This window comes from Polypterus senegalus, chromosome 5 (genome assembly GCF_016835505.1).
Source record: "Polypterus senegalus isolate Bchr_013 chromosome 5, ASM1683550v1, whole genome shotgun sequence".
NCBI lineage: Eukaryota > Metazoa > Chordata > Cladistia > Polypteriformes > Polypteridae > Polypterus > Polypterus senegalus.
Window position 1 is genome coordinate 158,560,785 of NC_053158.1, and position 26,361 is coordinate 158,587,145.

The window sequence follows — 26,361 nt, forward strand, 5'->3', positions numbered from 1 at the left end:
AAGGTGGTTTGGGATTTTTCCAGTTGAGTGAGATAAGTCTGTGTTCTGGTAGTGCTGTTACAGTCAATTTATTCCTGTGCACTTTAACCCCATCCTGGAGAACACCAAACATTGAAGTTAATGGATTAGGAGTGGTTATAAAACCAAGACTTTTTGAGAAGTATGTAGATTTATGTCCAAAATGACATTAATTTACTACATCTGCAGGACATATGGCCTTGTGATGGTGGAGCTTGATGGTAGAGCTCATAGGTTGGGTCTTGCCCTGGCTACATTTTGGGCTAATTTAAAACAGATAAATTTGATCAATAAAAAATAAATAATGTAACAAAGCAAGTAATATTACAAAATATAGAAGATTATAAAACAAAGTTCAGCAACATATTATATTAAACTGATTAGTGTGTACTTGATCAGCTCTTTACCCCCTCTGGTTGAACTGAACAGCTCTTGCTGCCTCAGGAAAGTGGAAAACATCTTAAAAGACTCCTCACACCCCGCTCATGACATGTTTCAACTGTTGCCATCAGGCAAAAGATATAGGAGCATCAAAACAAAGACTAATAGACTGAATAACAGTTTCTACCCTATTGCTATTAGGGCACTGAATGCCACCTAATCACCTCCAATGCAATAGATGACATCTTGTGCAATAGTGTTTCATGTGGAATTAAGGTCTTATGTTGAATGTTTGTGTTCTACCTTATTTATTCTTATCCTTTCCTGTCCTTTTGTAATTATTTTTATTTATGTTTTGACACCGAAGGGACTGCACCTAATTTTGTTGTATTTGTTACAACGACAAGAAAGATATTCTGATTCTGATCTAACATGTTGTATTCACATTTTTTAAAATTTGTTGGATATAATTCCTATTCAGGTAATTTCTTTTCTTTGCAATATTATGGTAAATGCAGAAGTGCAACTTTTAAATGTACCACAGACTATTCTATCATGATTATTATGAATGAATATGAATATTAGGATTATTCCTTAATATGTTTCTTGTGGTATTAATGAAGATAGAAAAATTCCAGATTTTGTGTCAACTCAGGATGTAATCAGCACTTTCTGGACTATAGTACTATGTGTTGGTTCTATTTAAGAAATATTCATAGCCATTTTTATTTGGGTTATAATTATTCAGCAATACACTGCCTTTGTGTATAACGTCAATAGCTGTGTATAGCTTTATTTATAGCATCAGTACCTCATTTACCTTATTTATTCCATAAGACCTTTCAGAAGGTATATGACATTGACCTGGTCAATGACCTGCAGTGAACTTGTTCTGTGTTCAAAACATGTATAATAATTTAAAGCTCCTTATATAATGTCCTGTGCTCTATATCTAGCAAAATTCTGTTTAAATTCATTTTCGTGGTTATGCTGTCTCACAGTTGTATAGTGACGTAACATAAGGGCCATGCCATTACAAACTTCTGTGTACTAACCTGCATGTGTCTGGACAGTGGGAGGAACCCATGCAGACACAGTGGAGAAATATACAAAGTCCACACAGGGAGGCCCCAGGACACAAACCCTGATCTCCTTACTGCACCACCGTGCCACCCCACTTCTTTCACTTCAATTGAAATCCTGACTTTAGAATCACTTTTATTTGTCTTTGGCATACATGTAGCTACAACTACATAAGACTAATATGCAAAGCTTCAATCAGTTTCCTCTATGCTCTTTGGCTACCAGAAACATTTAAACTTCCTAGAGAAATCCCGATGCAATAAGTTTTGCACTTCTGCTGTACTGCAATGGAAAATGATTAATGATTATCACTTTATTCATACTCAAAACTCTTTTTTATTAACCTAGGCAATCCCACCAAAGTTTACAACCATAATTCAAAATATAATCAATATTTTAGATCCACTAGATAACTGATTCAAGAGGAAAAAGTTGTTAAAATATCTTTAGATGTACCGTTTGCAGAACAGAGTGCTACTGAGATAGATTCCAACTCCTCCTGGTTCTGGACTGAATAAATAGGGTACACAATGGATGGCTGAAGTAATGACCTGAGATGCAGTTTCTATGTATTCTCAATAATTTCTATTGAAGGAATAAAAAACTAATTGCAATTAAAAGTAAGTAAAAGGTAAAAGTGGCACCATTGTTGCTGCTAATGCCTTGATTGTAGTTTGATGACATTGTGGTAATCTTTTTCTATGCACTTAGCATGTTCTTCACTTTTTATCTTTGGTTTCCTCTGTGAAAGTATTAGCCTACATCTAGTAAAACATGGTTGAAAAGTTACAGCCAAAATGTCAATTATGTGTTGCTGGTTTTAAAAGAGCAACCTTGTGCTTACCAGTTATACGCAGCAACATGATGAATAATTCTTTTAAACATTAAATGTTTACAGTGTAAATTTTATGAATGCATGAAGGGAATCATGTTTTTTTTTAAACTAAAAAAGTTCCTTGGTCATCACCAAAAAAGAAGCAGCTATTTGTAATCTAATCACATAAAAATAACCCAAGAACTGCATTGTATTATTTACCCTAAAATAAAAAGAACACTGTTTTGACTAGAGATGCGCCGATCCGATATTCTGTATCGGTATCGGTCCGATCCTGACCTAAATTACCGGATCGGAAATCGGGAAGCAATAAAAAATGTAATTTGATCCTTTAAAAATTACGGAAAATAATTACCGCATGCATAACGTGATTTGGGACATGCATCACGTGATAAGACTTGCCGAAATGTCAGCAGTTTGGAGTTACTTCCGACTCAAAGAAGAAAAAGCCAAGACTGCCGAATGTAATTTATGCAATACAAGTGTTTCGCGGGGTGGTAGCAGAGTTGGAAACTTTAACACAACGAATCTGATTAAACACCTGCAGAAATATCATGGAAAGGAGTACACGGAATTTATTAATTCCACGAGCGCCAAGAAGAAAATGGTGTCGCATCAACAAACACTGTTTGAAACAATTCAGAAACGCGAGAAACTCCCTCCAGAAAGCAACAAAGCAAAGCTGATAACAGAGAAAATCGTCGAATTTGTTGTGCTTGATGACCAGCCCCTTTCTGTTGTTGAGAATGTGGGGTTTCGGCGCTTAATGGAGCATTTGGAGCCTCGTTACGCTACCAAACCGACATTTTATCTCCGAGACAGCCGTTCCAGATAAGTACAAACAAGTGCGCAAGTTCATTTTTGAATGCTTGGATAGCGTTCCCGCTTTAAGCTTGACCTCAGATATTTGGAGCTCAGACGTGTGTCCATTGTCCTTGCTAGGTCTAACAGCACAGTGGATAGACTCAAGTTTTAAGTTGCAAAAGCAGTTTTGCACGCTAAGCAGCTTCGTGGCTCGCACTCAGGAGAGTGCATCGCTACAGCTATAGAGGAAATGTTAAATGAATGGAAAATTTCAAAAATCAAAGTTCATGTTGTTTTACGAGACAATGGCAGCAACATAATAAAGGCAATGGATAGACTAGGAGTTCCAAGTTTAGGATGCTTCGCGCACACTTTGCAACTCGTGGTGAATGAGGGACTGTTATCGCAACGTAGTATTAGTGATGCAGTGGCTGTCGGAAGAAAAATAGTGGGTCACTTTAAGCACTCTGCACTTGCATATTCACGTTTGGAGAACATTCAAATTGAGCTCAATATGCCACCGAAGCGTCTGGTACAAGATGTGCGAACACGGTGGAATAGCACATATTATATGATGGAGAGCCTCATCGCTCAAAAACGAGCCTTGTGTGCATATTCCGCGGAGCATGACCTGCCAGCCACATTGTGTGCACGTCAGTGGGGGCCACTTGAAAAGATTGTAGCAGCTCTGGTTGACAAGGGAGGTAAGCTCCTCATGGTCATCAGCATCTGATGTTATCCCCATCGTCTGCGTCCTTAAGCGCGTTCTGTCTCGACGAAATGAAAGTGACGAGGGAATAAGGACGATGAAGATCACCCTTCTCGAGGCTGTTAACAGACGCTTCAAAGATGTAGAATCTGAGCCACTATATGCAGTTGCAACACTGCTGGATCCAAGATATAAAGACAGGTATGGAATTTTTTTAATGTGTGTGTTTGTGAGAGAGAGGGGGAGAGGGAGAGTGTGTGGTGAGAGAGAGAAAGAATGGGATAGAAAGAGAGAGAGAGAGTGTGTGTGTGTGTGTGTGTGTCAGTGAGAGAGAGCTAAAGACATTTACTCACAAATCCCACACTTGACTGTGAGGAAGTTAAGTTAAATTGTAATATTTCATCAGCCAACAGTATAATAATCTCTTAATATTGTGGTTTGGCTATTATCGTTCCAGATACTTCACAAGTGTAGAAATCTCAAACCAGGCAAAAGCTGCTTTGATCGTAGAGGTGAGAAAGATGGAGGAAGTGTTTAAAAGAAGCACATCAGATTCCTCAGAGCCAGCAGAGGGGACATCTTGTGAATCAGCTGCTGTGGAACCAGCAAGCAAGACTCCACGGATGGAAACTGCAAGCCACAGCAGACTTGAAAGTATTTTTGATGAAATCCTAAAGGAAAGCTCTGTAGAGCCTGCTCCTCAGTTAACCACCTCAAGTGCATGTATTGAAGTGCAAACCTACCTCAGTGAGCCAACTATTCAGCGCTCAGACAATCCACTGTTGTACTGGCAAGTCAACCAGCCTAGATTACCCACTCTGGTTTGTACAGCAGCTAAATTTCTTTGTGCACCTTCAACAAGTGTGGAGAGCGAGAGGCTCTTCAGTACAGCCTCCATCATTATTGATGAAAGGAGAAGCAGGCTGACAGCTGAGAAGGCTGAAATGCTGATCTTTCTAAAGAAAAACCTACCCCTTATGTTAAAGTGAAGCAAGAAAAGAGTTCCACAAGTTCAGTAAGACATCCCACTGTAGGTGTATATTTATGTTAACCATTAAGTAAGGGTCAATTCTAGATTTTTTTTGAAAGTATATATTTTATGTTGCATTATTTTAAATTGCAGTTCCTGTGTTGGTTTGGCATTAAAAAGCACTTTGAATTTCATTATTAATGTTTCTTTAGATACTAAGCTTTTATGTCATCTTATGTTTTATTTTCGTATACAGTTGCTCTTGTCTTTTTGGATTTTTTGGATGGTGCTGGTCCGTCAAATGCTGCTAAAACTGAGGACATTTAAATAAAAAGAAGCGGTTACTAAACCATGTTCTCTTTGCAATGTTTCTTTCTTATTATATCACAGTTATGATTTCTGTATTTGTGTTGAGGTATATAAAATGTATCTGGACATTTTTTTGAAAGCATTAATTTTTGTTTTCTGTTTAAAAAAAGACTCAATGACTGTATCGGATTTGTGACGTATCGGCAGATATCCAAATTCACAATATCGGTATCGGTATCGGACATAAAAAAGTGGTATCGTGCCATGTCTAGTTTTGACGTAACCTGTGATGACTAAATGCAGCCTTGAACATATAAATATTGCTCTGATGTCCTTGGCCATATCTTTATCACATTCTTTCAAAGTCATAACAAAGATCAAGGCAGGTTAAAAAAAACCTTGGTCTTAGGAAGACAGAGCACATTAGCTGTATGTATTGCTGAATTTTCCATTTAAAATTTACACTGCAAATGATTGGTGTGATAGGTAATCTGTTCTTAAGTTTATTGTTTAATTTCATTAATCCTTAGATGCACATAAGAGTTCAAATGAACTCTTGTGCACTGTGTATACAGTAAGCAAAGATTTACAGTGTTTATTTGTTCACTAAAGATGCTGCTTGAAAGGCTTAAAGAGCATTTATTCAATAATTTAAGATAGATAATGTGTTTTTTGGGGTCAGTATGTTGACTGCAAAACCCATTCTAGCTGACTGTTATGATAAAGTATTAGCACCACAAATACAGACCCTTCAAAATTTGAATGTGTGCACCAACTGTTACTAATACTTTGGTACTGTATCTTAAGTAATATTTCTGTGTTTGTTTGTGTGCATTGTGTCTTTGTGTTTAAGTAGTCATCGACAGGGAAGGACATATTTTTTATCAGTATAGCCTGGGAGTTTTGAAAATGCAAAGGCAGTCTTGATTTCTTATGTCATCTTTAATAAATTGTTGCTAGTCTTGTTCTTGTGCTAAATATCTGCCTCTTCCTGTTTAATTTAAAAAAATGGGGAAACCTTTTTGTTTACTATATTACTATCATTTACAAATGCTGAATATATTACTTCACTTCAATTTCACTCCACTTATCATGAATAGTCCCAGAGCTCGTAACCATTTGTGAAGATGGGAATGTAGAATGTAGACTAACCTCATATTTCTGAAGCACCTATGACAAGATACTATACTCTAAGTACCATGAGCTTTTTCCAAATACAGAAAACACAAATAAAAAGGATTAACACCTTCTTGTGACCTCTCAAATATCTATATAAGGCAAAACAGTTTGTCAACTGTTCGTGTACCCTGGCATAGGCTTTCCAAGTGAGTTCAATGAGCGTGATCCATTTTTATCACTTTTTGTAAAATAGACACATTCATTCCATTCTGATAGTCTTGAGTTACTGCCCTGGACTACCATTCAACATCCATCCATGCTATTTTGCCACTTTGACGCTTTTGAATCACGTCTTAGATGAGGGTGTATCCAAAGTGCTTTTTCATCTCTCAACGTATGTCCAGTTGAGGACAATGTTTCACAAAACTTGGTAAAACATTTTGGGGTCATCCTGTTTGCACGTCCAGAGTCATTGAATGATTTGTCAGAATCTCTTCAATGGCATCTGAAAGTTCTTCCCTGTGGTGTTACCAAACTTAACCCACACACCACATGAGATTTTACTTCGGGTGCAGCTTTGGCTGATGCCATTTCTGTCTGCTATTACCTCTCAGCCAGATCTGGAGTCCCTCCTGCTAACATTGTGGAATTGGAAGACATCTTTTTCCAACCTAACAGCTTCTCTTACCACTTGTGTCCAAAAATGAGTTATTGTCTTTCCACCATGACAGATGGGAACAATTTTCTGGCCACAGCACTTTGCAGCTGCCTCCATTACTTAGATCTTGAACAGGGCCCATTCAGAGTCTGACCCTTCCTAAGACACATTAAACTTTTTGAGAGGTAAGCATTGAACAGAAACATCCACTGAGCAATCCAGTATTTCCTCTTTACATGTTTGAGTCATCCAGGTCCATACAGTAAATGCTCTTTTCATCAACGGTGGTGATCAATTGACAGCTTAGCAGCTCTGTTTTCTTGAGAGTATAGAAAATACAACTTCAGATAAAATTATACAACTATGTAGTTGATCACTGACCTTTGGCCCAAGATATTCTGGTTCCAGGTTTATGAGCATCCTTGTCTTGAAACAGGATGATTGTTATGGACAGTCTGTGACTAGCAAATGTACAAAAGCAAGTTACTGCTTTGATTCAGATCAGGCAAGCCGTTCCTTTTAATTATGTTCTATAAGGTATCTCCTTCATTGTCCAATGTCTCCAAAAAACTTCCTATCTGCAAATAAAAGGAGTATCAAGGCGATCCCCTCATCCACAAGAACAAACTCCATCTGTTTAGTCCTCAACTGGGGTTTGTGATTATCCTAACACCCACCCAGGGGCTTTCTCTCCGAGTAGGAGAAAGATATTCAATGTAGAATTATCCAACCTTCCATCCATTATACAACCCGCTATATCCTAACTACAGGGTCACGGGGATCTGCTGGAGCCAATTCCAGCCAACACAGGGCACAAGGCAGGAAATAAACCCTGGGCAGGGTGCCAGCCCACCGCAGATGTAGAATTATCCATCCATCCATCCATTTTCTAACCCGCTGAATCCGAATACAGGGTCACGGGGGTCTGCTGGAGCCAATCCCAGCCAACACAGGGCACAAAGCAGGAACCAATCCTGGGCAGGGTGCCAATCCACCGCAGGACACACACAAACACACCCACACACCAAGCACACACTAGGGCCAATTTAGAATCGCCAATCCACCTAACCTGCATGTCTTTGGATTGTGGGAGGAAACCCACGCAGACACGGGGAGAACATGCAAACTCCACGCAGGGAGGACCCGGGAAGCGAACTGCGAGGCAGCAGCGCTACCACTGCGCCACCGTGCCGCCCAGATGTAGAATTATTTACACTGTAAATAAGAGTTGCTCTTAATTGTTCATTTCACATGTGCAGATTATCGTATGAAGTTATAAGTAAACTGAACAAAGTCTAAATTGTAAACTTTATAATTTCCCAGATCAAAACAAAGTAATACTTCTGATTATATGTAAACAAAATCGTATGACTGCCAAGCCAAGTAGACTAAACAGCACAACAAACAATCGTATAAAGTGGTAACCTTACTGCTAGTGAGTTGATCGTAAGACACGTGCCTTAAAGTATACAGTCTACAGATATATTAAGTACAAGTATTTCACAAAAAAATCATGGAAGTTGTTTTTTTTGTTTGTTTTTGTCTGTTTTGCAAGGTAAGCTATTTGAAAAATGCCAGGAAACTGGATGGACTCTAAATTAAGGGAGCTACTCTTCATTTCAGTTGAGGAGGAAACTGTTAATCATGAGTTCCACCAGATGCAAACTTGCACTGTCCATTTCACAGCTCCCTTTTTCATTAACAATAGGAAGGTTTCTCTCTGATGGCAAAGAATCAGCAGTGAAACAGATGGAACATTCTGGTTATCCAGCATAAATGAGGCTTTATGCAACTTATGGGAACAGTAAAAACTCATGCGCCATGTATTTTCCAGTTCTTACTGGCTGGTGTTCTTCTCTGTTTTTTTTTAATGTCTCAAGTTTTTTTACATGTGCCTTTGTGATCTGAGTACACTGCTCAAAACATACATTTGTTTAACATAATAGTAATGGAAGAAATACAAAATTTGGCCACTGTTGCTCACTAGCCAATGGCTATCTAGTCTAAAACTAAAACACATGTGAATGTGGCATTCAAGGAATTTTTTTTACAAGTTTCAGGGTTATCTCCCCTTCTCTGGGACTGTCATTGTTAAACAATGGGCACCATGTTTGAGGGGGTCTGTTGCTTGGCAACATATAAGCTACATCATTCTCAAATATTAAAGTAGTGTCTTTATTTTCTTCTATTATGCATTGCACTACAGCATGGTCTGAAGTCAGTTTTGCATACCCTATTGTGTGTATTCTGAAGCAACTTAATTAATTTGCCCAGCTGGCAAGGGTTGCCTGGGTCAGAGGTGATATTAATGTGGGATGTGGCACAGAACCAGCCTAGAAGCAGCGAGAGAGTGGTAAAATTCCACTTTGGCAAAGTGAGAGATCCTTTTCATGTCATTATGAACAGATGGACACGGGTAGGGGGGTGGCATGCTCATGCAGTGCAGAGTGTAGCCAGAAGTAAATCCTCCAGAATCTCCCTTTAAAAAGAAAGAGGTTTTAATACCTTGCAAGAAAGCCTGCAAACATCCTGTAGGATACTCCCTCCAATATAAACATGTATTAAAATAAAAAAAAAAATAATTAAATGAAGAACAAGCAACAAAACTAGTGATGAAAATAAGACAGTTCAGTACATTGTTATCCATAGGATAAGTTTATGAAGGATCAGATCAAAAATGTAATATTTATGTACTGACTCAAGATGAGACGGTGAAGATTTTAATAAAAACGATCAGAAGGTGAGATTTACTTGGGACATCGCACTGAGGTCATTACCAAATTTTAAACTGATCTGTCATCAAGTTAAAATTGCAAGTCAAAAAATCAAAGGTCTAAGAAAAATAAGTAATATTGCAAACCAGGAAGTCATTTAGTTAAAAACACCAGCACTGTTATCCGAATCTCAGATATTTAAGAGATATGTGCACCAATCTTTATAGGGTCTCTCCAGTGACATCACATGTAGCAGATCCCAGTGCCTTCTGTGAAAGATCATCATATAAACCAGGATGCTAAATGCAGAAAATGGCATCACACAAAAAAGAATTGAAAATGGTGTCGCAAAATAACAATAAAAGTATATTAAAAAAGATTTCTCTTGAGTGGAAAATCCCAAAGATGGATGTATTTCCATCAAAAAGGACATTACTATTGACACAAAAAATAAAGGAAGCCCCAACAGTCTATTTTTACTATATCTTTTACTTTATCTTTTAAGAAAGATGTTTAGTCTTCTTTGCTGTTTCTAAAAATTATTTCAATTTGAACATAAAACTGCTAGTAAAATAGCAAAGTAAATCAGTCTTTAGGGTAAAAATATACACTGGTAATCAGGGATTCATACCTACACCATCTTTACTGTTATGCTATGAACCCAAAATGTGAAGGTCAAAACTATTGAAAATACTTATCTCACAACAAAATATTTATATGTAATGGAATTATTTATTAAAAAAGGAGATCTAAAATAGCTATAAAATTCAAAGTCAACATTCAAAATTCTACATTGAAACTCAAAAGAAAAGAAAGAGTTAAAGCAATAATCCATAATCCAAAAAAATCCAGAAGACTAACTTTCAAAACCAGAAGTCAAAACTACAGAATTCAGAGATCCAAAGACATGACGATCAGAAGACCACAAACTTGCAAAATCTAGAAAAACACAAAGGCATGCTGTAGAACACAGTTGAACAACAAATGCCACACCACTTAATTGAAGCAGCTGAAGGCCTTAAACAGCCCTGCAGCCCTAATGACTACAGCAATTTAAAATCTTAATTGCGGATTATTCCTTGCCTTGGCAGACAAACATTAAGGGACCATATAAACATACAGCAAAATTAAAGTAGAACAAAGGAAAAGGAGTGAGGAAAATTACATAAATATAGAAAAATCTAAATATAAGTGTGACATTGTTGCAGCAATATTTTTAAAATAATGTGTCAAAAAAAAGTATATAGATTCCAGAGAAAAAGGGCGTCTAAATCAAGGGATGTGGTATTAGTAATAGAGTTTGCATATGGGTAGGCAAGTGGTCTTTGTGGTATGTGTGGAAAAAAGTGTCTGTTCCATTTTCTTAAATTTTGGTGTGTTGTGTACACTAAAGTTGCCCTAAAAAAAGTAAAAGTCAGAAAATAAATTAAAAAATCCTGAATTTGAGGTATTTGGTAGAAATTACAATGGGAAGGTGTACTGAAATCTGCTATGTTTTAGATCAAAGGACAGGTTAATAAGAATGATAGCGTATAAAAAGGAAATATGTAATGTTATTAATTTTGCATGTTCCTTAAAGATTTGAAAAAAAAATGAACAAGCAAATTCTATTTTTCATTTTTTTCCTTAGAAGGGTGGGAAGAGCAAAGTAAGGGTGAACATATTTGCTCTTCCCCGTAATACGCCTGAAGGCTTTTCACTGGAAGATAATGTTCTTCAAGCTCAAGTCACTTAAAAACAGGGTAGCCAAGCTTGTGCCATCAGTCAGACAAGGTTTATAAACAAATAATACCTTGCACTTTTTTGATAAACAAAACAAAAAATGTATCTTTTATTGTAGTGTTGGGAGTATAAAGAGATCAGTGGCTGTAATACAGAGTTCTACTGTACATTTTATATAGTGCAATAGATACCAAAGAGCCTAAATTTAACCCAAACAAAACAACATGAAAATTACATTTTAAAATTACACAGACCTGCTCTTACAACATAGGTTTTGGAAATGTATTTGTGAATTTGGGGTTCCTAGGGACAAAAGTCTCAAAAATTACTCAAAATGCCCAGAAGAGGAAGGAAAACCATCAAACCTTAGCTAGTAATGAGAGGGCAAACATAGAATCTTTTTTGAATAAATGATTTATCTATATACGAGGGGAACTCAAAAAGTAAAGGAATTTTTTTAATTTCTCTTTTCAGAGTTTGGTAACACTGCTCGTATCCAGCACTGAATGAGTGTAGTCGGCAACACTTCTACACAACGTGTAACTCTTATTCCCACGTTATTCGTTGGAGTGTAGCAGACCGTTAAACATGACAGCTCCATTGTCGATCTGCACCAAGGAGGAAATGAGGGCAGTGATTCGCTTTTTGTTTGCGGAAGGTGTTAAACCTGCGGACATTATTCGTCGAATGCAAGCACAGTATGGTGACAACTGTTTACCACGAAGCAAGATCTACGAATGGATAGAGCGCTTCAAACAGGGAAGAACTTCTTTATGTGACGAAGAAAGATCGGGCAGGCCATCAGCGTCAACCACTGAGGACAATGTGATAGTTGTTGATTGCAAAATTGATTGCAGATGCAACTGAAAAACTTTTTTTCCGACGGAATCAAAAAACTTGTGAAACGTGGGAAAAGTGCATTGGAGTCTAGGGAGGTTATGTAGAAAAATAAGGTATGTTTCACATTTCTATCATTAGAATAAATGCCCCTTTTCTCAAATGTCCCTTTATTTTTTGACTTCCCTTTGTATATAAAAGTCAATGTGTGTATGTATGTATGTTCCAGCATCACATCCGAACTGCTGGAGTGATTTTTATGAAACTTGGTACAAATGTTTCTCAATGGTCGACTAAAAATACTGTAGGGTGAAATCAGCCCAAACCCACCCCTTCTTGGTAAGGTGGGGGGTGATCTTAATGGTTTTGTATGCATATTATCATTCAGTTGACACTCGGAACGACCACCAGAGGATGAACTGGAGGTGACTACCAGCATTCTATATGTTTGAGCACCACCATGCTCCTGTTGGTTTTGAAATTAAATAGAGTTCTATGCATGCAAGTGTGTTTGTGTCTGTCCGGCCCGGAAGTGAGACGTAGAGTTGGAGTGAGGGCTCCAGCTCAGAGAATACGCAAGCAAGTCCAGCACACCGGCTAAAGGAAACATCCTACGAAAGACAGTCGCTTAGCTGCTCATGCACAAACAATACGAGCACGTCGGCAATATGAGCCCTCATAGCAGAGAGATGCCCAGAGTAGTTCTGACGATTTCAATACTTTGTAGGATCCCGTGCTTTTATCAAAACAGACTTACACAGTTAGTATATAGCAGGCAACTGCCAGCATTCTTTATGTTTGAGCTCCACCACACCCCTGTTGCTTCTGAAATTAAATAAAGTTGTCCGGTTCCGAGCATCAACTGCATGATAACATACATACAAGACCGCAAGACAAGGACATTAGTGGGTCTTTATTGTTTGTTAATTTATTTTTATTTTTAAAGTTTTTTTAATAATAAATAATTTTTTTAATGTTTTCTCAAAAAATTAAAAAAAAAACACTTTATTTTCCTCCCGGGCAACATTGGATATTTCAGCTAGTTAACAATAAAAATGTTCAGTAACAAAAAATAAGCTCCAAGGAGCACAAGAGGTGAAATGAATTACCTGCAACAACAAAGGAAATCAATCAAAAAAATATTTTGTATGTCTTTATTTGTAACTTAGACAAAACAATGTAATATTAGTGTTACATTATTGATAATAACAGCAATGGTTTGATAGTTTAAAACCCCTTCCCCCCTTTTAAAGTAATTTTACAACAGTGTTGGGGGGATGTTCCTCAAACAAGTTTGGTAAGTGTTTCTCTGCTAAAGTCTATGTCAACCCCACACAAGAAAGCCAGACTGCCTAACTGCTTTACCTTAACATATGGTTTTTGAGGCAGCTGTTAAGGTGTTCTATTCTCCCATTCATCTGAAGTATGGCTGTTTAGAACTGGCCTTTAAGTACCATGATGTCTTATTGGCTATAGGGGTTGGACAGAAAACCTATAAATTTGCTTGCTTTACCTCACTCTCTCTTTCTCTTACCAAACTGATGAAAGACCATCTCACACCATGAACTGAAAAGGACAACACAATGAAGAGCATGGCTTGGCAGCCATATTGAGACAGGCATGCGGCCTGTTCTGAAGAAAGCTGACCAAAACTTATTCCTTAACTAGAGACAATTTAAGTAACTAACAAGTCTTTGTGTTGCCTGAAACCACACCACCTTTTATCAGGTTGTATGGTTGCTAATATTCAAATGTACTTTGCATATTGTTGTTATTTATGGATATTATCAAAAATATATTGTTTAAATTGTAACTTAACTCCTGCTTGTCTTTTACTACACCTAATTGCCTGAGGTTATAAATGTAGAAGGGAAGGTGGGGAGAAGTTATATGGTACAATACCTTATAAACAGTGGTAAGTCTGTGAGATTGCAGGCATTCTGACAATATCTACATATTAATAATACAAAAGGGGAAAGTAGAGTAATCTATTACTCTACCAAGACGAGACACTGTTCCAACACACAAATCCAAAGAGTAGTCAAAAAACGGAGCACAGAGGTAAAAAAAAAAATCAGCAATTCACAGAAGCACAAAAAAATCACAATGAAACTCATCAAAAGAAGCACATTCGATGAACTGCAAGGGACTTTTGGATTTTGCTGAGGACAGTCCCTTAATGGTGATGGGCAGGTGACCCAAAAAGCACAAGGCATATAAAATGCGATACATAGACATACAGAAACTAAATGATCAACAATGTTAACATGAAAATGAACAAAATAAACATAAAAAGAGACATTTGAATCCCGGCCATAGGAGAAGCCCTGGCTGAAATATAACAATGTTCATCAGGCTTGTCTAGACTCCTAAGTTGAAAAATCCATAATGATAGCCAAGTAAGTGCCCTCATCACGATTAGAATCCTTCAAAATCAAGAAATAAACTCTGAAAAACAAATGGTGCAGTTTAACCCGAATAATTTAAACACTGTTAATACAAATACAGTACATCAGACACGCTTTTGGCTGCAGAGTTGTTGTTAAGGAAAAAAAAGTTTGGCAGACAAACACCAGCTAAACAACAGTGTGATACTTTAATCCACTTACCTATTACAAGAACTCACAATGGATCATAAGAAATGCATATAAATTGGATCTTTATTACATCTTGCTAGCTGGTATTAATACAGTACAATTTGTTTGTGTATAGCATCCTTCACTGTGTGCAGTCGCAGAGCACTGTGACAAATTCTCATATAAATGCAAATGTAAATTATACTAATTGTTAAATATAGTATTTGTATATACTGTAATGGGCAATATGGGTTGGCTGGCATCCCAACCGAAATGGATGGTTTCTTACCTGGCCAGGAGACCCTTTTAATGGAAGGATGTGGGTGGATGGGCATCCCAACCAGGTTGTTTAGTTGTATATTATCCATTATAAAGGATAAACAAGGGGAGATGGCTTCCCTGGGTATACTGGGTGGAAACATTCCTCTGGCATACATCCCATTTGGACACCCGCAGGGCTGCCCACCAAAACTACAACTCCCATGCAGTGCATGGCCCTTGGAAGGTGCCTACCCCTGTCCTTTATTTAAAAGGGCCTCCCAGCCAGGTAAAGAATCATCCATCCCAGGATGCTAACCAACCCATGTTGCCCATTACAATATAAAGATATACATTTGTTAAAATGCAAAGAAAACTTACAAATTAATTAATATAAATGGAAACCAGCAAAATCTGTCCATTAATTAATTGCTGAACTATGGCCAGTTGGCAATGGAGGAAATCAGAACTGTAACACATCTGCCCTAGAAGAAAAAGAAAAAAATAGTTAATCTCTTGGATAATATTTTTTGGAGGGGGATCCTAAACTTGTGCTTCTAAAATGTCCTCAGGGATACTGGGTCAAGTATGCTGGTTTCATCCATCCATCCTCCAACCTGCTATATCCTAACTACAGGGTCACGGGGGTCTACTGGTGCCAATCCCAGCCAACACAGGGTGCAAGGCAGGAAATAAACCCTGGGTAGGGTGCACACACACACACACACCAAGCACACACTAGGGACAATTTAGGATCACCAATGCACCTAACCTGCATGTCTTTGGACTGTGGGGGGAAACTGGAGCACCCGGAGGAAACCCACACAGGGAGAACATGCAGACTCCATGCAGGTCAGGACTTGGGGAGTGAACCCGGGTCTCCTAACTGTGAGGCAGCAGCACTACCAATTGCACCACCATGCTTCCCCATTCTGGTTTTAGTTGGTACTAATACATCTTGTTTAGACCCACAGACATCACAAACCATAGTAGTGTTCAATTTTTAACATAGTAGAATATGCTTGATATATGACGTACATTAATTTAAATCCTTGCTCGAGAATGCCTCACGTTTCCCAAGGGCAGCATACCAATGCAGTTAATAAGTATACTGGACACCATTTTATTAAAAAATGTGGTCAGTCTTCAGACGCAAACCTTAATTAAAGCCTTAGACTTTGTTTCTTCCAATTAGTTGCATTCTCTGTACTCGGATTAAGCTCTTTTTCAAACTATCATGAAGTTTTTTTTTTCTTTGTAGGCCTGGAATGAAGTCTTAGACTATGTATTAGCTACTTAGTTACAACATCAGATAAGTTTGAGCACCAAAGCAAGAAAAGTTAAGTAAAAATTTTAATACAAAGGGATATGATTAATAGGGATGGCACAACATTTGTGAAGTACATAATTTAATGCTGCCCATTAACTGCCTTCCACACCAAATAAAATTAAAAACTTTGAGTCTCATTTCAGTAGCAAATAAAAAATCTAAAGCTTGACAATTGAAATCCATGGCATTTGGCTCCTCCACCCCATCACATCATAATTCTGAAGCTTGTAGGCACGAGCGATAAGAATTCACCAGAAGGCACACATCATCTTTCTGACACACTAACACTGAGGACTTTTAGTCAACAAATTATTCAGCAAAATTGTGTCAAGAAACACTACTGGGGCTCCTTTATATCACTTCAATATGCCTGCATGATGCCTCACTGTGACTGGGACTGCCAATCCAAGTTTTTAAATTCCTTACTTTTTAGTCATTCTGGTGCATGTTCATACCATGCTGTGTGTGTAATATATATCTATTTATGCATTAATTTATTTAAAAACTTCTGTAAAAAGTCAAATTTCCCTCTGAGAACAAACATCTACAGTGGTGTGAAAAACTATTTGCCCCCTTCCTGATTTCTTATTCTTTTGCATGTTTGTCACACAAAATGTTTCTGATCATCAAACACATTTAACCATTAGTCAAATATAACACAAGTAAACACAAAATGCAGTTTTTAAATGATGGTTTTATTATTTAGGGAGAAAAAATCCAAACCTACATGGCCCTGTGTGAAAAAATAATTGCCCCCTTGTTAAAAAATAACCTAACTGTGGTGTATCACACCTGAGTTGAATTTCCGTAGCCACCCCCAGGCCTGATTACTGCCACACCTGTTTCAATCAAGAAATCACTTAAATAGGAGCTGCCTGACACAGAGAAGTAGACCAAAAGCACCTCAAAATCTAGACATCATGCCAAGATCCAAAGAAATTCAGGAACAAATGAGAACAGAAGTAATTGAGATCTATCAGTCTGGTAAAGATTATAAAGCCATTTCTAAAGCTTTGGGACTCCAGCGAACCACAGTGAGAGCCATTATCCACAAATGGCAAAAACATGGAACAGTGGTGAACCTTCCCAGGAGTGTCCGGCCGACCAAAATTACCCAAGAGCGCAGAGACGACTCATCCGAGAGGTCACAAAAGACCCCAGGACAACGTCTAAAGAACTGCAGGCCTCACTTGCCTCAATTAATGTCAGTGTTCACGACTCCACCATAAGAAAGAGACTGGGCAAAACCGGCCTGCATGGCAGATTTCCAAGATGCAAACCACTGTTAAGCAAAAAGAACATTAGGGCTCGTCTCAATTTTGCTAAGAAACATCTCAATGATTGCCAAGACTTTTGGGAAAATACCTTGTGGACTGATGAGACAAAAGTTGAACTTTTGGAAGGCAAATGTCCCGTTACATCTGGCGAAAAGGAACACAGCATTTCAAAAAGAACATCATACCAACAGTAAAATATGGTGGTGGTAGTGTGATGGTCTGGGGTTGTTTTGCTGCTTCAGGACCTGGAAGTCTTGCTGTGATAGATGGAACCATGAATTCTACTGTCTACCAAAAAATCCTGAAGGAGAATGTCCGGCCATCTGTTCGTCAACTCAAGCTGAAGCGATCTTGGGTGCTGCAACAGGACAATGACCCAAAACACACCAGCAAATCCACCTCTGAATGGCTGAAGAAAAACAAAATGAAGACTTTGGAGTGGCCTAGTCAAAGTCCTGACCTGAATCCAATTGAGATGCTATGGCATGACCTTAAAAAGGCGGTTCATGCTAGAAAACCCTCAAATAAAGCTGAATTACAACAATTCTGCAAAGATGAGTGGGCCAAAATTCCTCCAGAGCTGTAAAGACTCATTGCAAGTTATTGCAAACGCTTGATTGCAGTTATTGCTGCTAAGGGTGGCCCAACCAGTTATTAGGTTCAGGGGGCAATTACTTTTTCACACAGGGCCATGTAGGTGTGGATTTTTTTTCTCCCTAAATAATAAAAACATCATTTAAAAACTGCATTTTGTGTTTACTTGTGTTATATTTGACTAATGGTTAAATGTGTTTGATGATCAGAAACATTTTGTGTGACAAACATGCAAAAGAATAAGAAATCAGGAAGGGGCAAATAGTTTTTCACACCACTGTATCTATCTATATAAATCAAATTGACATTGAACCAGAATTTGTACAATGCAGTGAGTGCAGGGCAGTTCTAACCCAGCTTGCCGGGCTTCTGTATTTCAGGTTTCTCCCCTCTATATTTGCTGACATGTACCATTAGCAATGACATTTTTTAATTCCTGGGTAAAAGCAAATAGTGTTTTTCATTATAACCCAAAAAGAAAAAAAAAAGAACCAGGAAAAAAAAACTCAATAAATTAATTCAAGAAAAAGGTTAAGGTTTCATTAAAATACATAAATTACAGATTAATAAGTCATCTTAGTCAGATCAGATGCCCCTACAGAAAGAAGCTGATTAAATATGAATTAACCTCTGAAATATGTAAAATGTAGAAATGGTTTAGTATGTCGAATTAAGAACAACAATAATTAAAACTTTCTAGACTAAAAAACATTTGAATTGTTCCTCATAATGGGAATTTAATTCTTTCAAACCTACTATATAAACAAAATTGTAATACCCTCTGTCTTTTGAAATTTTCATCTTCCTTTGATGTTATCCATTTTGCACACTAAGGACATTTTCTCAACTTTCAGATCACCTATTGGTTGTTTGTTTGTCTGGTTATTTGTTAATAATGCAAAAATGTCTGGACTAATTTTCAACTTAAAATATAGGAAGGGTGGTTGTAATTGGGGATTTTTGAAATTCTGCGTGCATATTACTGTTGATGCAACTTAAAATCTACACTTTAAGGCCTTTAAAAAGTTCCAGCGAGAAATGGGGTTGTAACGGGACTGGGTGCAAAACCAAAACTGCTATCATGCTATAACAGTTCAGGTGATATTAACTAATTTGGAATATTGTTTAGGTTTGCCCCTACTTGCTATGAAGTCTAAATTCCATGTCAATAATTTACAGGAAATGATGGCGGGAGTGGGTGAGGTGTGATTGGGGCACCAACGTAAAAATCACGTATCACACAAAAACGGCAATGTCTACTTTCATGAAATATTGCATTTACGTTATTATTCATTAAACATTAAAACAATCCAGATGAGAACATGCCATTCAGCCCAACAGAATTTGCCAGTCCTATCCACTTAATTCTTCCAAAATAAAGCACCTACTGTCTACCACACTATTTGGTTACTTATTCCATGTGTTTATGGTTCTCTGTGTAAAGAAAAAGTTCTTAATATTTGTGCAAAATTTACCCTTAACAGGTTTCCAACTGTGCCTCTTGTTCTTGTTGAACTCATTTTAAAGTCTTCTCTTGATCTTCTTTTGGTTAAACTTAAAAGGCTCGGCTCTGTTAATTGTTTCTTATAATTCATCCCCTGCAGTCCAGGAATCAGCCTAGTTGCTCTTCTCTAGACTTTTTTTTAGCAGTTCTGTGCCTTTTTTTTGTACCTTTGAGACTAAAACTGCACATAGTGCTCCAGATGAGGTCTAACTAGTGCATTATAATACTTGAGCATAACCTCCTTGGACTTGTACACCACACATCATGCTACATAGCCTAACATTCTGATAGTCTTCTTAAAGGCTTCTGAACACTGTCTGGTAGTAATGACAAATTCACTACAAATCCTAAGTCCTCTCATACATGTAGTTTTGATTTTCAGACCTTTCACTGTGTATTCAAATGTAACATTTAGCAGTGGCCTTAGCACTGGCCAGTATGAGATACCACTTTTAACATTCTGATAAGTTTCCTTGTACCATCGCCCTCTGGTTTCTGTTTCAAAAGTTTCATCATGAATAGGTGTCAATAGAAGGAAGAACACAAATACCAGTAGTTTTTCCCAGCCTACATGCCATATCAGTGATTCAATTATTCAACAAGTCATCCAATTTATTAACGTGGGATTAAGCATCTATTTGTGAAACCACAGTAAACCAGGAAACACAAAAATGTAACACATGTTTTCAACCCAGCAATGAGTTTCTACAGTTAAGAAATTTAATCTTATACAAAGAGAACAGATATTTGACTCATGAGAGCAGAGAAATTGTTAGAGGTAGTGGAGATGACAGATGGGTCCACTTGCATTTCAGCAAGCCATGCCAAAAGTTCTGGCATTTAAAACAATGCATAAATATTTGCTTTCTTACCTTAACCCTTTATACAAATACTGTATACCTGGGCAACCCAGGGCACTCCACCTAGTTTTCAATAAAATAAAACATTGTTTCTCTTGTTGAATTAAATTTCCTCCATTTTAGCACGATAAGACAAGGAGTAAGTGCCAGTGTAAGTTATCCCATTAGATTGTAATTGACATCCCTGAACTGTCTGATAAGTAAGCTAAGATTTATCTCAGTTTTGTCAAAGCAGGTGATAGTTCAAATCGGGACATCAGTACTGATACCCAGACCTAGTAATCACCAACTGTCCTTACAAATCAGAATGCTGAATTATTTGTATTGTGAGAGAGTGAATAGTTGGTAGCATGCTGCCAGAAGAACACAACATAATCTTACAACAACTCCCTCAAGAAAAAGGCCAGCAATACTAGGAACAAAGAGATGGAAGAAAAGCCACACATGATGTCACCAGGCTAGCAATATTTTTGCAGAGAACAGAGTTCCAAAATATGGTCCAATGAAACAAGCACCTAACAACATCACTCACAAGTAGATGCATTTTGGATAATCTAAAGTGGAAGGGAGTCATGAAGATGACAGTGTTTTTGAAGAAAAGTGTATTTTTTCCATAGCTAATTTCCATTCATCATCTAAAGATGCAGCTGAAAGGTCCTGTTCTTTTCTCTGTATAAGATTACCTAGCGGTAATAGTAAGGGAGGATTAGGAATGCTGGGCCCATTTTTTTTTACAAAGTATTGATGTTGCATGCTGTTAAACCATGCTTGAAAAAGGCAAATATTTTAGATAGGCAGAAATACATGATTGTCTTCTAATTGTTCAAATAACAGTAACATGAAAGTCTTGAAGTAGCTACATGTACCCTGATCTAACTGGGTATTGAATCACTAGATTTAGCAATAATGAATAATAAATGTTACACAGAACAAAGTATGCAGAGATTTAGTGAAAATGTTCCTCTTCTTGGATAACCAAGCCGATACAAATTTATTTCTATCTGATTGCTCCCACAACCTCATAGTAGATACAGTACATTTGTAAACCAGAAGCAGAACATAAGTTGTGGCAGTGTTATCACCTCCCACCTTTGTTTTAGATCTCTGAAAATGATTTTTATGTGTGACTTCTTCAAAATAAATCTAGAATTGTGTCCTGTTTTTTGAAGATGGTCTCATTGTTAAGGATTGCTCAGGGCAATGCCCCCACTCTCTCTCTCGAGTTAACCTTCTTAAGATGTAAGAGATGAATATTAAAAAACAAATTATTGGTATTATAATCCAATAGGGTCTCTTAGCTGTGATGGTGTATCTCTTGTGCAGCAGCTATCCTCTCTATACCTGAGCTGTTAAAGAAGGTGCCGGAAGTTAAAGAAGTATAAATTTATATATTTTGTACTAGCTGTCCCCCGTGGCTCCTCCCGCATAGTAGTGGAAAAGGACAAACTTTAAAAATCAATTTAAAAAAAAAAGTATTAATTTCTATTGAGAAGAATTTATGTTGATAGCTTTCATATCTAAGGGCCTTTTGATATACAATATTTTGGGTTTTGCTATCAGGTGCGAGAATGTAGCTGTGATCTCTTTGCCAAAAATGTAAAAAGTTGGCAAGGTATCTCTGGCCAAGTGGAAGGCAGTGTCACACACGTGCGATTAGGAGACAACTAAAAGGTGTGAATAATAGTAATTCCATGCCTGACCAGGGGGCGGCGAGGTGCACTAATTGTCTCTCTCAATCCCTTACAGACCATTTTTGAGAAATCCCACCTGATGACGTCACTTCCAGTTCTGGCGCTGCTAATGACATCACTTCTGGTCCCGGCCCTGAAGACGTCACTTCCTCCGCTTGTACTTAAAAACCACCATTTTAAGGCAGCAACTCAGTTCTCTTTTGGACTTGCATAAGTAATGAACTCTGACCAATTTACCTCTTTGCAGCCAGGATATAATATACGGGTGGCTGTCCCAAATCTTTTCATGTTTTATTGTGCTTTCTGTGACAGTAGGTATGCTCCAACGTCAAATGTTGCCACTGTATGTGATCATGTTCAGCTCTGATAGGAGAGTGTCTCCCACGTGGGGAGAAGAGCATGTAGCTGTGGTATGTCTGCCAATGAGCAGGTACCCTCTAAAACACATATAGCTGTGATCTGTCTCTCAAAAACGTCAAACATTACTCTTTAACAATCTCTAGATGATAATGTGTGCAGAACAAACAGATATCGCTAGCTAAGTGGAGACGAGGTACTCTCCAACATGTGGCAAAAGGCAGAGCGACTCAAACGGAGGCTGGAGCGTGAGTGAGGATGGCCCCCGCCCGGCTGCCAACTCCTGAGGTCCCTCCTCCCTCTCCCCTAGGCCCGCAGCCTGTCTCTTGGATTTGCATGAATAAATCGGTGCCACAACAAAACTATAATACTTAGCACAATGACAGAAGTTGCAAAATCAACCAGAATGTTCAAGCAATTTATAGAAAAAACCCAATCTAAATCCATGAATTAGTTCTCTAATGAAAAGCGGACAGACAGACGTTGGGTTTTATATATAGAGAGAGATTGGAATGCACTGAAAACAACATGGATTTTTTGAAGACAATTCATTTTAGTAATGTTAATTACTGAATTTAGGTAAGCTGAAGACCAGACTAGTTGGTAAGGTCTTGTTTATCACACCCTTCGTGGTGTTATAAAGTCATACAGTACTGGAATAAATCTTTAAATGAATGTGTAATTATGATTCCTAAGTATGTGAGCTGCTGTGAGTCAGTTAGTGACTTCTGAGCTCTATACAGGAAATAATAGGATCTTAGTCAAATTAATCTCAAACCCAGAAATTTTAATTCACTAATCTGCGATTACATCTTTTTCTTTCTGTTCGTGGTTCAGACCCTTGAATAAACTAATGTGTTTTAATTGATAATTATGGTTAATCTGTTCAGTTAATTTATGATGTCTGAACAACTAATTTATAAATCCAGACATCATTACTATGAACATGGAGAGAAACTAATAAGCTTTTAGCTTAACAAATCCACAAGCTCGCAATGCAATCCCAGTAATCACCAACACAAACGGAGACAAAATCATTGACCATAAAAATATAATGCACACATTTAGAGACTACTATAAATCCTTATATTCTACTGAGTTTAAAGAAGACAACACACAATCTAATGTATTTCTGGATACATTACAGATACCACAAATAGATACTTTTAGTGTGGAGGAACTGGATAAACCTCTGGGGCTATCAGAATTACTAGATGCTATAAAGTCACTTCAAGGCAGGAAAGCAGCAGGCCCTGATGGGAACCCTGCATAATTTTATAAGAAATTCTCCACTCAGCTAGCTCCCCTCCTATTAGCAACATTTACAGAAGCTAGAGACAATCAAATTCTTCCTCAAGCTTTTCACCAAGCATTAATCACTGTCTTTTCTAAACAAAATAAGGACTTATTACAATGTGCATCATACAGACCAATTTCACTTCTGAATAATGATGTTAAGATACTCTCAAAAATCATAGCTAGAAGGATGGAGAAAGTGCTGCCTTCGGTAATATCACAAGATCAAACTGGATTTATCAAGGGTCGACACTTATCTTCCAATCTTCATCATCTGTTTAATGTAATATACTCACCAACAAAGTCAAACACCCCAGAAATATTATTATCATTGGATGCAGAAAAAGCATTTGACATGATTGAATGGAAATACCTTTTTCACTACATTAGAGAAATTTGGGTTTGGCCCAAACATTTGTGCATGGATCAAATTACTGTATACCAATCCAGAAGCTTCAGTTTGTATTAACAACATTTGTTCAGACTACTTTAAACTAGAACGTGGTACCAGACAAGGATGCCCCTTGTCACCACTGCTATTTACAATCGCCATTGAACCACTGGTGGTTCACTGTCAAATGCTATACAGATAACTGGGATTATCAGAGAAGGACTGGAACAGAAAATTTCTCTATATGCAGATGATATGGCACTGTATATATCAGACCCACAAAATTCTGTGCCTGCAGTCTTAACAGCACTTACAGAATTTCAAAAAATCTCTGGTGTCAGAATTAATCTGAATAAAAGTGTACTCTTTCCAGTGAATTCTCAAGCATATAATATTAGATTAGACACTCTACCTTTTATCATTGCAGATCAGTTTAAATATCTAGGGGTTAACATCACAAGTAAACACAAACCTCTTTATCAACAAAATTTCGCTGTCTGTATGGAAAAAATTAAGCAAGACTTGCATAGATGGTCAACCCTTCATCTCACTCTAGCTGGAAGAATTAACGTTGTTAAGATGAATATACTTCCTAAGCTTCTTTTTTTATTTCAAAACATTCTGATATACATCAATAAATCATTTTTTAATCAATTAGATTCAATAATAACCTCATTTATTTGGAACTCAAAACATCCACGTATCCAAAGAGCGAACCTACAAAGACCTAAGGCAGAAGGTGGCATGGCTCTACCCAACTTTCAGTTTTTTCACTGGGCAGCAAACATACAAGCTATAAAAACCTGGACACAAATAGATGAACATACACAGGCCTGTTCCGCAATAGAAGTAAAATCCTGCAGTACTTCTTTATATTCCCTGCTTTGTTCCCCAATAAATGCAAGTTATCAGCAATATACTAATAATCCAATTGTGCTTCACTTACTCAGAATATGGAACCAATGTAGAAAGCACTTTAAGATGGAGAAGCTTTTATCTGTTGCTCCTCTGCAAGAGAACCACCTTTTTGAACCATCGCAAACATATTCAGTTTTTAATATCTGTTAAAGATTTGGGATTAAATTGCTTAGAGATCTTTATATAGACAACATCTTTGCATCCTATGAACAATTACATTCCAAATTTAACATTCCAGCTACACATTTCTTTCACTATCTTCAAAGTAGGAACTTTGTTAAACAGAACTTGTCAGATTTTCCTCATCTAGCACCCTCGATCCATGCTGGAAAAAAATTGCTCAATTTCAAGGACTTAGACACTATCTCTACAATATATAAAACTATTTACAGTCCATCCCTTTCAAAGATCAAAGAGGACAATGGGAAAAAGATCTCTTAATCAATATATCAGAAAATGAGTGGAAAGTAGCAATGCAGAGACTTCACTCAAGCTCCATATGTGCAAAGCATACAATTATTCAACTCAAAATTATATATCGAGCAATCTGTCTCACCTAAAACTGTTCAAAATGTTTCCAGGGCAAGATCCAACCTGAGAATGCTGCAATCAAGTCCCAGCCTCACTGGGTCACATGTTTTGGGCCTGCACCAAATTAATACCATTTTGGATCAAAATTTTTAAGTGCCTTTCAGACAGCCTTGGTATCATAATCCCTCCTAACCCATTAACAGCTGTGTTTGGTGTTCTTCCAGATGGGCTTAAAGTGGAGAAGAGCAAACAAACTGTGATTGCATTCACAACACTTCTGGTACACAGACTTATTTTGCTAAACTGGAAGAATCCTAACTCTCCTCTTTTAAGTCAGTGGGAAAATTTGAAATTGGAAAAAATCAAATATTCAGTTTGAGGATCTGTATAGAATTTTTTTAAAACCTGGCAGGATCTAATCAATAATATTTTAGAATAAGTTCTTAGAGAAAGCAATTATCTCCTCATTTCTTTTTCTTCTCCATTCATCTCTATTGGTCTATTAACTCATCAATTTAGGTATGTTTACAAGCCTTAAGTTTTACCCCATTGGCCATGCTCTCTCTCTCAGGGGTGGGGGTCGACTTGTTTTTCAATCTCAATCCTATTTTTTGTAAAA

At 37.5% G+C, this 26,361-nt stretch overlaps 1 protein-coding gene across 2 annotated transcripts; it reads left to right on the forward strand.

Moving 5' to 3' along the window:
• Positions 1 to 3,820: 3,820 nt before the first annotated feature.
• Positions 3,821 to 5,024, forward strand: LOC120530017 (zinc finger BED domain-containing protein 4-like). Of its 2 annotated transcripts, XM_039754188.1 has the most exons (3): positions 3,821 to 4,031; positions 4,288 to 4,477; positions 4,513 to 5,024. In XM_039754188.1, exons 1-3 carry the CDS (start codon positions 3,928 to 3,930, stop codon positions 4,558 to 4,560), a joined length of 342 nt encoding a protein of 113 aa, XP_039610122.1. In that variant the 5' UTR covers positions 3,821 to 3,927; the 3' UTR covers positions 4,561 to 5,024. The 2 variants fall into 2 exon arrangements, with proteins under 2 accessions (XP_039610122.1, XP_039610121.1); XM_039754187.1 differs by having other exon boundaries at positions 4,288 to 5,022.
• The last annotated feature ends 21,337 nt before the right edge of the window (positions 5,025 to 26,361 follow it).

Coding starts and splice junctions, on each gene's coding strand:
- LOC120530017 (XM_039754187.1), top strand. CDS start 3,928: ATGAAGATCACCCTTCTCGAGGCTGTTAACAGACGCTTCAAAGATGTA. Junction 4,032..4,287: donor GATCCAAGATATAAAGACAG/GTATGGAATTTT, acceptor TTATCGTTCCAG/ATACTTCACAAGTGTAGAAA.